Source organism: Dermochelys coriacea, chromosome 2 (genome assembly GCF_009764565.3).
Source record: "Dermochelys coriacea isolate rDerCor1 chromosome 2, rDerCor1.pri.v4, whole genome shotgun sequence".
Classification (NCBI taxonomy): Eukaryota; Metazoa; Chordata; order Testudines; family Dermochelyidae; genus Dermochelys; species Dermochelys coriacea.
This window is the reverse complement of record NC_050069.1, coordinates 221904375-221920944: the sequence shown is the minus strand read 5'-3', so window position 1 is coordinate 221920944 and position 16570 is coordinate 221904375. Positions and strand designations below refer to the sequence as shown.

The 16570-nt window shown below is 46.5% G+C and overlaps 1 protein-coding gene across 2 annotated transcripts in view; it reads left to right on the top strand.

Annotated features, from left to right (window-relative positions):
• Window positions 1-13138: 13138 nt before the first annotated feature.
• The window catches only part of SDHAF3 (succinate dehydrogenase complex assembly factor 3), an 80446-nt gene continuing 77014 nt past the window's right edge, over window positions 13139-16570 (top strand). Inside the window, exon 1 of one of the 2 annotated variants that reach the window (XM_038392665.2) lies at window positions 13139-13735. In XM_038392665.2, the coding sequence (XP_038248593.1) occupies window positions 13553-13735 (183 nt within the window). In that variant the 5' untranslated portion in view covers window positions 13139-13552. The remainder of the gene's footprint in view (window positions 13736-16570) is intronic. The other variant, XM_038392666.2, reaches the window with a different exon arrangement.

Genomic DNA, 16570 nt, shown 5'->3' with positions numbered 1-16570 from the left:
TGAGGTGAGAAGAGTAAGGACATAGCTGAATGCTGTGGGTATGCACCCCACTTGCCAAGCAGTTCTTTCCCCCAGTGTACTGCTGTCTCCCTGCTGCAGTGAAAGGCTTCAGTATCAGGGAAAGACTAAGTGGGGAGGCAACAAGAAAAGACTCCTGCAGTGGGGAGCTGCCAGAGCCTTTCACGAACAGGTGTAGATATGTACTGCAGTGTGGACACAGCCTGCTTTTCACTTCGGTGAGTAGCTACACCCTGCACCTCGCTGCCAGGAGTGAGCAGTACAGACATAGCCTAGATGGGTTAGTTTCACACCAGTTCAAATGCACCATTTTCACCCAATGAAGACAAGCTTTTGACAAAGCCCAGTGTAGGAAAGGCCTGATTCCTGCAGGTGGAGATCTAAAGGTGAGGGTGGCACCTGGATTAGCAGGCTTGGAAATGAGCTAATGGCCTGGCCAGTGGGTGGAGCCCTCCTTAGGGGAGGCTAGCACTTGGCTCTGCCTCTTCCAACCACCCCCCAACCCACCTCAGTCTGAGCCCCTGCTGCTACCCTGTGGCCAGTGCCAAGAGTACCCCCTACCCAGAGGATTCCTGAGCACCTGCCACTCAGCCAGAAGATCCGCGCTAGCTGGAGGCTCGAACGTCCCCCCCAGCTTGGCTGAAGAAGTCCTGGGCCAGCTGAAGCCCCGAACTTCTCCGCCACGACCCTTTGGTGCTTTGGGTCAGCCGCAGTCGTCCTGCGCCTCCCTTCCCCAAAACCCAAGATGCTGCAGGAAAAAACCTCTCAGCAGGCCGCCGTTGGGGGCTACCCAGCTTCTCCCACCATACCTCCCTGGGACCATTCCCTCCAGGACGGGCTGCTCAGCACCTTCTTCCTCTGACAACCATTTCTTTCTATCCTCCCTCTTCCACACTTTGGAAGCTCCTCAAAATCACACCATCACAAACTCAACAAAAAATTCTCAGGTCTCCCCCCACAGTGAAAATCGTAATAAAAGGAAAAAGACAGGAGGCCAGCCTGCCAGCTACCACCCTGTTTGGTTTGGTGATTGTCCCCATGCCCTTGGCCAGAGTATTTTCCTTTGCGACTCTGACATGTGCCCTGACATGCAGGTCTTGAAGCTGGACCGAGTGGCGGAAGGCGATGCAGAGGCTTTTGCTAGGGCAAGCAGGCAGGGGTGACCTTGCTGGCTAATTGTCTCTCTGGAGGTGAAAATCAACACTGCGGGGTGTGAACAGAAGTCGCCATGGAAGAAGGAGGTGAGGAATGTCCTGGCCGGGAAAGGCATTTCTTTCTCCTCATTCAAAAGGTGTTGTGCTCCCTGTTGGGGAATCAAACTTTGGTCTCCTGTGTGACAGGCTAGAATACTCACCACTATACTAACAAGGAACAACCTGACACACTGCAGAGCTCCTAGAGACCAGCTTACACCACAACACGGGCTGCACCGAGTAATAACACCTCTTGCTCTCTTCTCCTCCCTAAAAGCTTTGGCTGCAGGAACAGCCCTGCTAAAAGCCCTATACCTCCTCACATGTGGTTGCCCAGCAGGCCACCTTTGGGGGCTACACAGCTCCTCCCACCACACAGGCCTGGGACCTTTCCCTCCCCGACAGGCTGCTCAGCACCTTCTTCCTCTGACAACCATTTCTTTCTACCCTTCCCCTTCCACACTTTGGATGTTCCTCAAACATGCGGTCTGTTGGTTTGGGGGACCGTCTGCTCAGCCTAGTGGCCTTCTAGGCAAGACTGAGAGCTTTTTAACGAGGCTTTGATCCCCAAGCCCTTTAGCACCCATCAATCCTTAACCAGGGGGTCTCGCTACTCAAGAAGACCAAGGCTTTAAAAAGCCTGCTCCTAAGCGACTAGAGGAGCTAGTGAACAGGAGTGGCTAACAGCGGGTTTTGCGAGGGAGTTTAAAGGGAGGCAGAGGCTAGATACACTTCAGATTCCTTAAACTTCTTTAAACTTAAAGCCAGAAACACCCCCTGATAAAAACAAAACAACAACAAAGGAACGAGCTGCAGGAATAAAAAGATAATGCAGGGAGAAGTCCAGCAACAGAATTGGGGCTATCCAGTTTATTGCACCCAATGCAGCATGTATGATTACGTGCTGTAATAAATATAAAGGGAAGGGTAAACACCTTTAAAATCCCTCCTGGCCAGAGGAAAAGCCCTTTCACCTGTAAAGGGTTAAGAAGCTAGGTTAACCTCACTGGCACCTGACCAAAATGACCAATGAGGAAACAAGATACTTTCAAAGCTGGAGCGGGGGTGAAACAAAGGGTCTGTGTCTGTTTGTGTGATGCTTTTGCCGGGGACAGAACAGGAATGGAGTCTTAGAACTTAGTAAGTAATCTAGCTAGATATGCATTAGATTATGATTTCTTTAAATGGCTGAGAAAATAAGCTGTGCTGAATGGAATGGATATTCTGTCTTTGTGTCTTTTTGTAACTTAAGGTTTTGCCTAGAGGGATTCTCTATGTTTTGAATCTAATTACCATGTAAGGTATTTACAATCCTGATTTTAAGGAAGTGATTCTTTTTACTTTTTCTTCTATTAAAATTCTTCTTGTAAGAAACTGAATGCTTTTTTCATTGTTCTTAAGAGCCAAGGGTTTGGGTCTGTGGTCATCTATGCAAATTGGTGAGGATTTTTATTAAACCTTCCCCAGGAAGGGGGGGTGCAAGGTTTTGGTGAAGATTTTTGGGGGAAAGACGTTTCCAAATGATTCTTTCCCAATAATAAACCCGGTTAGATGTTTGGTGGTGGCAGCGAAAGTCCAAGGGCAAAAGGTAAAATAGTTTGTACCTTGGGGAAGTTTTAATCTAAGCTGGTAAAAGTAAGCTTAGGAGGTTTTCATGCAGGTCACCACATCCTAGAGTTCAGAGTGGGGAAGGAACCTTGACATGGTGGCAAAGCGGTGGGATTAACTTGAAATCATTTTGAGATCAATTTGAGATTTTTTGAACCAGAAACACAGATTTTAAAAGGGATTTTTTTTTTCCTTTGAGTTGCTGGAAAGCAGGTTTCCAACTGGAAGCAGTTGGAGTTTTTTTTCTCTCCTTTGGGGCCAGAGCAGAGACAAAAGGAAATTGTCTTTTGTGAGCTGGAGTTTTCTCTACCTAAAGGCAGGGTAGTTAACCTCCTGCAGGGAAATTCACAAGTCTTCACAGACCTGAAGTTTATTGCTTATTATTTTTTTTTCTTCTCCTAAGAGTAACTAAGGGGTTTTCTGCCTATTTGCCTGGAGACAAAGGTGTGGTTTTTTTTTTTTTTTTTTTTTTTTTTTTTTTTTTTTTTTTTTAAGGATTTCTCTATAGGCTGACAATCGCTATCAGAGAACATAGGTATCCGGACAGCACAGCAAAATTTTACAAGCCAATTTTTGTTTGTTTGTTTTGGTTTTCTTTCTAACTCTCAGGTGTAAAGTTAGTTAAAAACAGAGAGGTTAGGATGACAGACTCCACGGTTCAACAAAAGCTGGAATTAGCCAGATTTGAGGCTGAGGAAAAACAAAAGAAATATGAAAGAGGGATAGAACTTATGCGGATGGAGATGGATGCACATGCAGCCAGGGAAAAAGAAATGGAGGCTGCCCACAGGAGGGAACTGGAGGCAAGGGCCAAAGAACTCGAGGAGACGGAAAAAGAGAAGAAGCATGCACTGGAGATGGAGAAGGCAAAGGCTCAGCAGAATATACCAACAAACCCTAGCAATCCTTCTCCAGGTACCACTTCCCATCCCAGAAAGTTCCCCACCGACAAGGCAGGCGAGGCCTTCTTAGAAAACTTCGAAAGGGCCTGCCTTGGGTACAGCATCTCTACAGACCAATACATGGTAAAGCTGAGGCCGCAGCTCAGTGGACACTTAGCTGAGGTGGCAGCTGAAATGCCTAAGGAACAAATGAACCAGTATGAACTATTTAAAACCAACGCGAGAGTCAGAATGGGGCTAACTCCGGGCATTCCCATCAGTGGTTCAGAGCCCTAAGGTGGAAACCAGACGTGTCATTTACCCAACATGCCTACCACATTGTGAAACATTGGGATGCCTGAATATCAGAAGCAAGTGTTAAATCTGCAGCAGATTTGCCCTTCCTAATGCAAATGGAACAGTTCTTAGAGGGTGTTCCTGAGGAAAGAGAAAGATACATCCTAGATGGGAAGCCCAAAACTGTAATTGAGGCGGGGGAGATTGGAGCCAAATGGATGGAGGTGGCAGAGAAGAAAAAAACTGGTCACAGTTGGAGCGGATACCAGAAGGGACAACCTCAGACCACACCCTACTACCGGGGACAGCCCAAGGTCCCACCTACCCCCCCAAGGAACCCTCCAGACACCTTATTGTCCCGCCACACCGTTCTCCAGCAACCCACCTTGCCCCAGTGACCTGTCAGCTGGATGATGTTTTAAATGTAACAAGCTGGGGCATGTAAAGGCCAACTGCCCCAAGAACCCCAACAGATTACAATTCATTGCACCGGAATCATCCCAGAGGTCCTCAGGCCCAGATACCTCCCAGATACCCTCGGAGCGGAGGGAAACTGTGCATGTGGGCGGGAAGAAGGTCACCGCGTGGAGGGACACCGGAGCACAAGTGTCAGCTATCCATGCTTCTTTAGTGGACCCCAATTTAATCAACCCAGAGATCCAAGTGACGATTCAACCCTTCAAGTCAAACTCTTTCAATTTGCCTACAGCCAAGTTGCCTGTCCAGTACAAGGGCTGGTCAGGAACGTGGACTTTTGCAGTCTTTGATGATTATCCCATCCCCATGCTGTCGGGGAAAGACTTGGCCAATCATGTGAAGCGAGCCAAGAGGGTGAGAATGGTCACCCACAGCCAGGCTAAACAAGCTGTCACACCTAGCTCTGTTCCGGAAACTTCTACCAGGACACCGTCAGAGGTGATGGACCTGGACCCCAGGCCAATGTCTGCAACAGCAGTAGTGGATCCAGTCCCAGAGACCAAGACAGAGCCAGTCCCAGAACCAACGGAACAACCAGCACCAGACCCATTGCCCACACTGAATCCAGTACTTGCAACTCCAACACCAGAGGGCCCCACTGAACCTGAAGCGGCAGCAGCCGATAACGTTACACAAGAGGCGCAGCCGGACCCTGAACCCCAACATAGTGCACCAGCGGAGAGCGGTTCACAGTCAACGGAAACAGCCCCATCCCCTACATCACTTCCAGAGGGACCAAGCATAGGTCCACAATCCAATGAGGAATTGATGTCTCCAGTACCAAGGGAACAGTTCCAGACCGAACAGGAAGCAGAAGAAAGCCTCCAGAGAGCTTGGATGGCGGCAAAGAGCAACTCACCGCCTCTTAGCTCTTCTAATCAATCCAGGTTTGTTGTAGAAAGAGGACTTTTATACAAGGAAACTCTTTCTGGTGGACACTAGGAAGACTGGCATCCTCAGAGACAGTTGGTAGTTCCAACTAAGTACCGGGTCAAGCTCTTGAGCTTAGCCCACCATCATCTTAGTGGCCATGCTGGGGTGAACAGGACCAAAGACCGGTTGGGGAGGCATTGCACTGGGAGGGAATGGGCAAGGATGTTTCTACCTATGTCCGGTCTTGTGAGGTATGCCAAAAAGTGGGAAAACCCCAAAACCAGGTCACAGCCCCTCTCCAGCCACTCCCCATCATTGAAGTTCCATTTCAGCAAGTAGCTGTGGATATTCTGCGTCCTTTTCCGAAAAAGACACCCAGAGGAAAGCAGTACATACTGATTTTCATGGATTTTGCCACCCAATGGCTGGAAGCAGTAGCTTTAAGCAACACCAGGGCTAAAAGTGTGTGCCAGGCACTAGCAGACATTTTTGCCAGGGTAAGCTGGCCCTCCGACATCCTTACAGATGCAGGAACTAATTTCCTGGCAGGAACTATGGAAAGACTTTGGGAAGCTCAAGGGGTAAATCACTTGGTTACCACTCCTTACCACCATCAAACAAATGGCATAGTGGAGAAGTTTAATGGAACTTTGGGGACCATGATACGTAAATTCGTAAATGAGCACTCCAATGATTGGGACCTAGTGTTGCAGCAGCTGCTCTTTGCCTACAGAGCTGGGATGTACCACATCCCAGTTTAGGGTTTTCACCATTTGAATTTGTATATGGCCTTGAGGTTAAGGGGCCATTACAGTTGGTGAAGCAGCAATGGGAGGGATTTACGCCTTCTCCAGGAACTAACATTCTGGACTTTGTAACCAACCTACAAAACACCCTCCGAATCTTTCTAGCCCTTGTTAAAGAAAACCTACAGGATGCTCAAAAAGAACAAAAAGCCTGGTATGATAAACATGCCAGAGAGCGTTCCTTCAAAGTAGGGGACCAGGTTATGGTCTTAAAGGCGTTCCAGGCCCATAAAATGGAAGCATCATGGAAAGGGCCATTCATAGTCCAGGAGCGCCTGGGAGCTGTTAATTATCTCATAGCACTCCCCACCTCCAACTGAAAGCCGAAGGTATACCATATTAATTCTCTAAAGCCCTTTTATTCCAGAGAATTAAAAGTTTGTCAGTTTACAGCCCAGGGAGGAGATGACGCTGAGTGGCCTGAAGGTGTCTACTACAAAGGGAAAAGTGCTGGTGGTGTGGAAGAGGTGAATCTCTCCATGACCCTTGGGCGTATGCAGCAACAGCAGATCAAGGAGCTGTGCACTAGCTACGCGCCAACGTTCTCAGCCACCCCAGGACTGACTGAATGGGCATACCACTCCATTGACACAGGTAATGCTCACCCAATTAGAGTCCAACCTTATTGGGTGTCTCCTCAAGCTAAAACTGCTATAGAACGGGAGATCCAGGATATGTTACAGATCGGTGTAATCCGCCCCTCTGGCAGTGCATGGGCATCTCCAGTGGTTCTAGTTTCCAAACCAGATGGGGAGATACGTTTTTGCGTGGACTACCATAAGCTAAATACTGTAACTCGCCCAGATAACTATCCAATGCCACGCACAGATGAACTATTAGAGAAACTGGGATGGGCCCAGTTCATCTCTACCTTGGACTTAACCAAGGGGTACTGGCAGGTACTGGTAGATGAATCCACCAAGGAAAGGTCAGCCTTCACCACACATGTTGGGTGGTATGAATTTAATGTACTCCCTTTCGGGCTGCGGAATGCACCCGCCACCTTCCAAAGACTTGTAGATGGTCTCCTAGCAGGATTAGGGGAATACACAGTCGCCTACCTTGACAATGTGGCCATATTTTCGGATTCCTGGGCAGAACACCTGGAACATCTACAAAAAGTTTTTGAGTGCATAAGGAGGCAAGACTAACTGTTAAGGCTAAGAAGTGTCAAATAGGCCTAAACAGAATGACTTACCTTGGACACCAGGTGGGTCAAGGAACTATCCACCCCCTACAGGCCAAAGTGGATGCTATCCAAAAGTGGCCCGTCCCAAGATCAAAGAAATAGGTTCAATCCTTCTTAGGCTTGGCTGGTTATTACAGGCGATTTGTACCGCAATACAGCCAAATCGCCGCTCCACTGACAGACCTAACCAAAAAGAAACAGCCAAATGCCATTCAGTGGACCGAAGAGTGTCAGAAGGCCTTTAACCAGCTTAAAGCGACACTCATGTCTAACCCTGTACTAAGGGCCCCAGACTTTGACAAACCGTTCCTAGTAACCATCGATGCATCTGAGCATGGTGTGGGAGCAGTTTTAATGCAGGAAGGACCGGATCAAGAATTCCACCCTGTAGTGTTTCTCAGCAAGAAGCTGTCCGAGAGGGAAAGCAACTGGTCAGTCACTGAAAAAGAATGTTACGCCATTGTCTACGCTCTGGAAAAGCTACGCTCATATGTTTGGGGATGGCGTTTCCACCTGCAAACCGACCATGCTGCGCTACAGTGGCTTCATACTGCCACAGGAAATAACAAAAAACTTATTCGGTGGAGTTTAGCTCTCCAGGATTTTGATTTCGACATCCAACACATCTCAGGAGCTTCTAACAAAGTGGCTGAAGCACTCTCCAGTGAAAGTTTCCCAGAATCAACTGGTTAAAATTGTCCTTGAGATGTGGAAAATATTGTTAATCTTTTTATACTTGGTAGTATATTTAGAGGTGCATGTGTCTTATTAACTCTGTTTTCTCCTAGAACTTCAGGAAGAAATCCCAGCCTGCGTTTTACCCTATCTGTGATTTGGGGGGCGTGTCATAAATATAAAGGGAAGGGTAAACACCTTTAAAATCCCTCCTGGCCAGAGGAAAAGCCCTTTCACCTGTAAAGGGTTAAGAAGCTAGGTTAATCTCGCTGGCACCTGAACAAAATGACCAATGAGGAGACAAGATGCTTTCAAAGCTGGAGGTGGGGGAGAAACAAAGGGTCTGTGTTTGTCTGTGTGATGCTTTTGCCGGGGACAGAACAGGAATGGAGTCTTAGAACTTAGTAAGAAATCTAGCTAGATATGCATTATATTATGATTTCTTTAAATGGCTGAGAAAATAAGCTGTGCTGAATGGAATGGATATTCCTGTCTTTGTGTCTTTTTGTAACTTAAGGTTTTGCCTAGAGGGATTCTTTATGTTTTGAATCCAATTACCCTGTAAGGTATTTACAATCCTGATTTTAAGGAAGTGATTCTTTTTACTTTTTCTTCTATTAAAATTCTTCTTGTAAGAAACTGAATGCTTTTTTCATTGTTCTTAAGAGCCAAGGGTTTGGGTCTGTGGTCACCTATGCAAATTGGTGAGGACTTTTATCAAACCTTCCCCAGGAAGGGGGAGTGCAAGGTTTTGGTGAAGATTTTGGGGGAAAGACATTTCCAAATGATTCTTTCCCAATAATAAACCTGGTTAGATGTTTGGTGGTGGCAGCGAAAGTCCAAGGGCAAAAGATAAAATAGTTTGTACCTTGGGGAAGTTTTAATCTAAGCTGGTAAAAGTAAGCTTAGGAGGTTTTCATGCAGGTCCCCACATCTGTACCCTAGAGTTCAGAGTGGGGAAGGAACCCTGACACATGCCCTATGGGCAGGTGGCGCTATGTGTATATTTGGTGCCAGGAGCTCCTGGCCCTCAGATACCGTTTATGGGCCTTGGAGACCAGAGTGGCTAAACTGGAGGAGCTAAGGGAGACAGAGAGGTACATAGATGAGACTTTCTTGGTCACATTAGAACAGTTTCACCCCTGGTCTGCCAGCCTCTGTGCTGTTGAGGAGGATAAAAGTATCAGGGAATTAGAATATCCAACTGGATTAGAGAGAAACGATCCCATAGTTGGGACCCTCCTTCCAGATGATGTTGAAGTATCCTTACTACAAGAGGATACCACTCCAGGGAAGGGAACTCCAGTTATTAGGAAGAGACAGGTATTAGTAATGGGCAATTCGATCATTAGAAACATAGATAGCTGGGTTTGTGATGACCGGGAAAACCGCATGGTGACTTACTAGCCTGGTGCAAAGATTGCTGATTTCTCAAAACATCTAGATAGACTTATGTATAGCACTAAGGAGGAGCCAGTGGTCATGGAACAGGTAGGTAACAATGAGATAGGGAAGGATAGGACAGAGGTCCTGGAAGCCAAATTTAGGCTGCTAGGTAAGAGATTGAAGTCCAGGAGCTCCATTGTAGCATTCTCTGAAATGCTTCCAGTTACATGCGCAGGGACAGTTAGACAGACAGAACCGCAGGATCTCAATGCGTGGATGAGACTATGGTGTAGGGAGGAGGAGTTTAGATTTATTAGTAACTGGGGAAACTTTTGGGAAAGGGAGAGCCTATATAGGAAGGATGGGCTCCACCTAAACCAAAATGGAACCAGATTGCTGGCACTTAAATTTAAAAAGGTCGTAGTGCAATTTTTAAAATAAGGGCTGGGAAAAGCTGACAGGTGCGGAGGAGCACGTGAGACATCCCTTGGGGGAGGATCTATTAATTGAGATTCTCTATGTCCTAGCAAGGAGGAAAGGATGGAAGATAATAAAATACAGGTAGGATCTGATGAGAAACAGTCAAATGAAAAAAGTCCCATTCAATTACATCAGCTAAAAAGTGAAAAATTTTTAAAGTGTTTATATACAAATGCTAGAAGTCTAAATAATAAGATGGGTGAATTAGAGTGCCTCCTATTAAATGAGGATATTGATATAATAGGTATCACAGAAACTTGGTGGAACGGGGTTAATCAATGAGACACAGAAATACTAGGATACAAAATATATTGGAAGAACAGAACAGGTCATACTGGTGGGCGAGTAGCACTATATGTGAAAGAAAGCATTTAATCAAATGAAGTAAAAATCACAAATGAACCAAACTGAACCATAGAATCTCTATGGATAATAATTCTGTGCTCTAATAATAGGACTATAGCAGTAGGGATATATTACCCACCATCTGACCAGGATGATGATAGTGATTGTGAAATGCTCAGGGAGATTAGAGAGGCTATTCAAATAAAAAACTCAATAATAATGGGGGATTTCAACTATCCCCATATTGACTGGGTACGTCACATCAGGACGGGAAGCAGAAATAAAGTTTCTTGACACCTTAAAAGACTGCTTCTTGGAGCAGCTAGTCCTGGAACACACAAGAGGAGAGGCAATTCTTGATTTAGTCCTAAATGGAGCACAGGATCTGGTCCAGGAGGTGAATGTAGCTGGACTGCTTGGTAATAGTAACCATAATATAATTAAATGTCTCATCCCTATTGCAGGGAAAACACCTCAGCAGCCCAACACTGTAGCATTTAATTTCAGGAATGGGGACTACACAAAAATGAGGATGTTAAACAGAAATTAAAAGGAACAGTGCAAAAAGTGAAATCCCTGCTAGCTGCATGGAAACTTTTTAAAGACACCATAATAGAGAGTCAACTTAAATGTACACCCCAAATCAAAAAACATAGTAAGAGAACCAAAAAGTGCCACGTGGCTGAACAACAAAGTAATAGAAGCAGTGAGAGACAAAAAGGTATTCTTTAAAAAGCAGAAGTTAAATCATAGTGAGGAAAATAGAAGGCAGCATAAACTCTGGCAAACGAAGTGCAAAAATACAAGTAGGAAGGCCAAAAAAGAATTTGAAGAAAAGCTAGCCAAAGACTCAAAGTAATAGCATTTTTTTTTTAAAAGTACATCAGAAGCCTGCTAAACAACCAGTGGGGCCACCTGACAATCGAGATGCTAAAGGAGCACTCAAGGACGATAAGGCCATTGCGGAGAAACTAAATGAATTCTTTGCATTGGTCTTCACGGCTGAGGATGTGAGGGAGATTCCCAAACCTGAACCATTCTTTTTAGGTGACAAATCTGAGGAGCTGTCCTAGATTGAGGTGTCATGGGAGAAGGTTTTGGAACAAATTGATAAAGTAATAAGTCACCAGGACCAGATGGTACTCACCCAAGAGTTCTGAAGAAACTCAAATGTGATATTACAGAACTACTAACTGTAGTCTATAACTTAACATTTAAATTGGTTTCTGTACCAAATGACTGGAGGATAGCTAATGTGACGCCAATTTTTAAAATGGGCTCCAGAGGTGATCCTGGCTGGTAAACCTCACTTCAGTACCAGGCAAACTGGTTGAAACTATAGTAAAGAACAAAATTGTCAGACGCATAGATGAACATAATTTGTTGGGGAAGAGTCAACATGGTTTTTGTAAAGGGAAATCATGCCTCCCCAATCTACTAGAATTCTCTGAGGGAGTCAACAAGCATGTGGACAAGGGAGATATAGTGTACTTAGATTTTCAGAAAGCCTTTGACAAGGTACCTCACCAAAGGCTCTTAAGCAAAGTAAGCTGTCATAGGATACGATGGAAAGTCCTCTCATGGATTCGCAACTGGTTAAAAGATAGGAAACAAAGGGTAGGAATAAATAGTCAGCTCTCAGAATGGAAAGAGGGAAATAGTGGTGTCCCCCAAGGGTCCGTACTGGGACCAGTCCTATTCAACATATTCATAAATGATCTGGAAAAAGGCGTAAACAGTGAGATGGCAAAATTTGCAGATGATACAAAACTACTCAAGATAGTTAAGTCCCAACCAGACTGCGAAGAGTTACAAAAGGCTCTCTCAAAACTGGGTGACTGGGCAATAAAATGGGAGATAAAATTTAATATTGATAAATGCGAAGTAATGCATATTGGAAAGATTAATCCCAATGATACAAACAAAAAGGTTGGGATCTAAATTAGCTGTTACCATTCAAGAAAGAGATCGTGGAGTCATTGTGGATAGTTCTCTGAAAACATCCACTCAATGTGCAGCGGCAGTCAAAAAAGCTAACAGAATGCTGGGAATAATTAAGAAAGGGATAGATAATAGGTCAAAAAATATTGTGTTGCCTCTATATAAAGCCACATCTTGAATACTGTGCGCAGAGATGGTTGCTCTATCTCAAAAAAGATATATTGGAATTGGAAAAGGTTCAGAAAAGGGCAACAAAAATGATTAAGGGAATGGAATGGAAAGGAGCGATTAATAAAACTGGAACTTTTCAGCTTGGAAAAGAGACGGCTAAGGGGAGATATGATTGAGGTCTCTAAAATCATAGAGAAAGTAGATAAGGAAGTGTTGTTTACTCCTTATCAAAAAACACAAGAACTAGGAGTCACCAAATGAAATTAATAGGCAGCACATTTAAAACAAATAAAAGGAAATATTTCTACACACAATGCACAGTCAACCTGTGGAACTCCTTGCCAGAGGATGTTGTGAGGACCAAGACTATAACAGGGTTCAAACAAGAACTAGATAAATTCATGGAGGAAAGGTCTATCAATGGCTATTAGCCAGGATGGGCAGGGATGGTGTCCCTAGCCTCTGTTTGCCAGAGAGTGGGAATGAGCAATAGGGGATCGATCACTTGATGATTCCCTGATCTGTTCATTCCCTCTGGGACACCTGGCACCGGCCACTGTTGGAAGACAGGATACTGGGCTAGATGGACCTTTGGTCTGACCCAGTAGGGCTGTTCTTGTGTTATGCCCTTTCCAGGTCCATCAGGAATCCCCCCGCATGGGGCATAATTAAGCAAAAACTCCACAACGAGAGGTACACCGGCAGGGGAGGCAGAGCCGCCCTTGGCCTATTTTACCCGCAACCCGTGGCTGGTGGATTCTTACGTGTGTGGCTCCAGAGGCTCAGGCCGCCCCACGGAGCGGTAGTGGTTGTAGCCCCAGCCGGGGAGCCTCCATACGAGAGCGTGGGGGCGCCTGAGTGCGCTGGGCCGGGGACTCCCGGGGCCCCGCCCCGGCTGCTGCTGGGGTAGCGGCTGGGGGGCGGGAGAGCCGCTGAGCTGAGCTAGGCTGGGCCGGCTTGCGGGGAGTCGCTGATCCGCCCCCCCTCGCTGGGGGCCCAGGGCCAGGCGGGGCGTCCCGGCTGCGGAAGAGCCCGACGCGCCGCGTCCCCCCCCCCGGTGCCACCGCCTCAAAGCTCTGGCGTGCGAGCGCTTCTCTCCGCGCCCCGCTGCCCACCCGGGGAGCGTCTCCGGGGCCTGCGGCTGCCCTAGCACCGCCCCGGCCCGGCCCGGCCCGCCCCTGCTGCTGAGCGCAGCCCGCTGGATTGCCCGCCATGCCGGGCCCTCTCGCCCCGCACGTGTCCCGAGTGCGGGCTCTGTACCGGCGGATCCTGCTGCTGCACCGGGCGCTGCCGCTGGAGCTGAAGGCGCTGGGCGATGAGTACGTGAAGGAGGAGTTCCGGAGGCACCGCTCGGTCGGGCCTGCCGATGCCCGGCGCTTCCTGCGGGAATGGGAGGCAAGTGCCCTAGGACCAGCCTCCCTCCCCCCGCCGCTGCTGGGGGGCTGCGGGCCATCTAGCTCCTCCCTCACCTTAGGGCCCGGCCTCAGCTGCGTCCATCAGCCTGGGGCAAATGCAGGGGATGGGGAGTCAGGAGATCTGGGCTGTGCCCTGACTTACTGTGTGGCGTGACCTGGCCTGGGGGACTATCTAGGCCCAATATTTTCAAAAGTAGCTGCTGAGCACTTGCAGCTCCCAGTGACCTCATTGTAGAAAATGTAGGGCTTAATTTCTCTCCGCCTCAGGCCTTCCCTGCATAGTATGGAAGCTGTGATGCTTTGACACCTCTGCAAAGTACCCTGAGAGCTGCAGATTTTTTTTTTTTTTAAAAAAGCTTATAAGTGTAACCTATTTATTATTGTATACTAACCTCAGCACAAAGTTAAGGGATACCCATAATAATAGGCTTCTCTCTGCACAGGATTCTCTCTGTGTGGCACCAGACTGGTAAACCTCTCATAGCTCGTAAGGTTTTTGGTTGGGGTGAGGGGCAGTAGTGGCAGACCTCCTACTAACTGTCCTGTCCCTCTCTGCACCCTATCCCCCCCGTTTTCCATTCAGTTTCCCCTTCACCACGAGACGCTCTCACTGGCCACTTCTCCAGCTGTATCCCAGATCCCAACAATGCCTTATCAGGTGTTCTCTTGTATGCCTAACCCTTCCAATTAGCTAGATCTGAGACTGTGTTGTAAATATTAGAGGTCCGTGCCTTGGGCATTTTGGCACTCTACTCCAATATTGGCATCTGGACACACTGGGGGCTTTAGTGCTTGAAGTTGGTCGTATGGAGCTCTGGTTCATTGTGTGAAGCAGAGACTCGTAGAAAAGGCCAAGGCATGAAGCACCAAGAGAGGTCTAACAGCTTCTCAAAGCCCATGACTCCTGGCAGCTTGAGTATGTAGGTCTCTGGGCATCCTTATGCATTCATGAGCTCAAAGCGGGCATGGGGCAGAGTTTCCTAATATTGGTATGTGTAGTGGTCTGTCGCAATTATTCTTAGTCCTGGCACGTCTGCCACAAAACCCATAGTACCTTTGAGGCATTCCTCTGACCCTGCATTGGCAGAGGTAGTATCTCTTGATGCATTGGAGTGTTTTTTGTGCTAAGGCTGATGCTCGTGCAACAAGAGTCTGTTTTTCCCAGATAGGAAGTCTTGACAATGATGATCCAGCACCTCTTACGCTGTGGATTTCACAAAGCAGATAAGATGCTCAGAACCCCTCCATCACCTAGACTGTTCTAGCTGTGTAAATAAGGGCAGGCTGAGTATTGGGGTGATAAAGGCTGTTCTTTGGACTCAGATGAGCAAGAGAACTAATTTTATGCCAGATAATCTCTGCAGTAGAGGAACACACCAATGCTTACAAGAGAGGAGCCCAACTTTCTCCAGTTCTTATAAAAGCTGACTAAACAAATGCATTTTAATTGAAACTGGTCCAAAAATTTGCTAAGTCCCCAGTTGAGGTACGTAGCCCAGGATACTCTTGCATCCTGTTTTGGACCAGCAACTGAAGAAGACCCCTCAAGCAACTGTCCAAGCCTGGAAGACAGCCAATGAAAAAAATATTATCTTTGTGAGGATGATCCCAGCTATCAAGCTGTCTGGAGTGACTCAAGAGCAAGAGTACCAACCTCCGGGCAGACTGTTAAGAACCAGCACCAACCCCCCAAATTGGTCATGAGTTCTATACTTAGATGTCACCAACCAATGATCAAGTATAAACTCCGAGGCACTACAAGAGCCTTAACACAAGAGTCACAGACTGTTCTTTTGGGTACTCTCCCTGTCTTACCACCCGGATAAGCCTACCTTTGTGCTAGATGGTACATTACATCAAGAGTCACAGCAATATTCAGGTTACTTGTAGTCCCAAAGGACCAGTCACTTACCTCAGGTCAATTGCACCTTAGAGCTCACACCAAAGACCATGCTTGTAGCCAATCCTAAACTAAAGATTTATTAAATAGGAAAAGGAAACAGAGTTATTTACAAGGTTAAATCAGGTAAACATACATACAGAAATAAGCTACAATCTTAAATTTCAAAAGGTAATAGTAGATTCTCTAATAAGCAAGCTCTGTATGTCGTTTAGGGCTAATCTCGGCTAAGCTGCAGGGGATCCCTGCTTATGCCTAGGAACCTTGCCTCCAGGTTCCAAGCAGCAATGAGAAACAGTTCCTTCTTGTTACAGGTTTTTATTCCCCTCCCCCCTTGCACTCTGAGCTGCAAACTCATCTAATGGGAGGAATTCACTTGCATGACTCGTCTTGCATCTCATGGCAGAGAGCAGTGAGCAAAGTCTTTTGTCCTCTTTAATGCTCCATAATAGTTTGTTTGGAATTGATGGGCTTTCCCTGTTGAGCAGGACATAACACCTTCTGTTGGAGACCAGCATTTCACACTAGTTAATGTCCCTCTCCTGTCTAGAGATTTACACAGTTACCGAGGCTTACAATACAAACACTTAAATATTATTGTATAATATGGGATACATATTATAAGTGAGAATGCATGCAGCAGCTCACAAGCATTCAATAAAATCTAACACATTCTTATAATTCTGATATCTATTATAACAATACTATTACACAGGTGAGCCAGACTGATTCCAGTTATGGATTTGTCAGTGTTCAATTGAGACATGGGGACCTTGGCATGAGCTGGTACCTGGTCTCTCAGCATCACACTTGCTACAGCTCTCACCCTCCTTATGAGAGTTTTGTGGAGTCAGCCATGGATAGAAGGAAGACCGTTTGTATTGATCCTGAGTATATTTAGAGGAAGAGTTTACA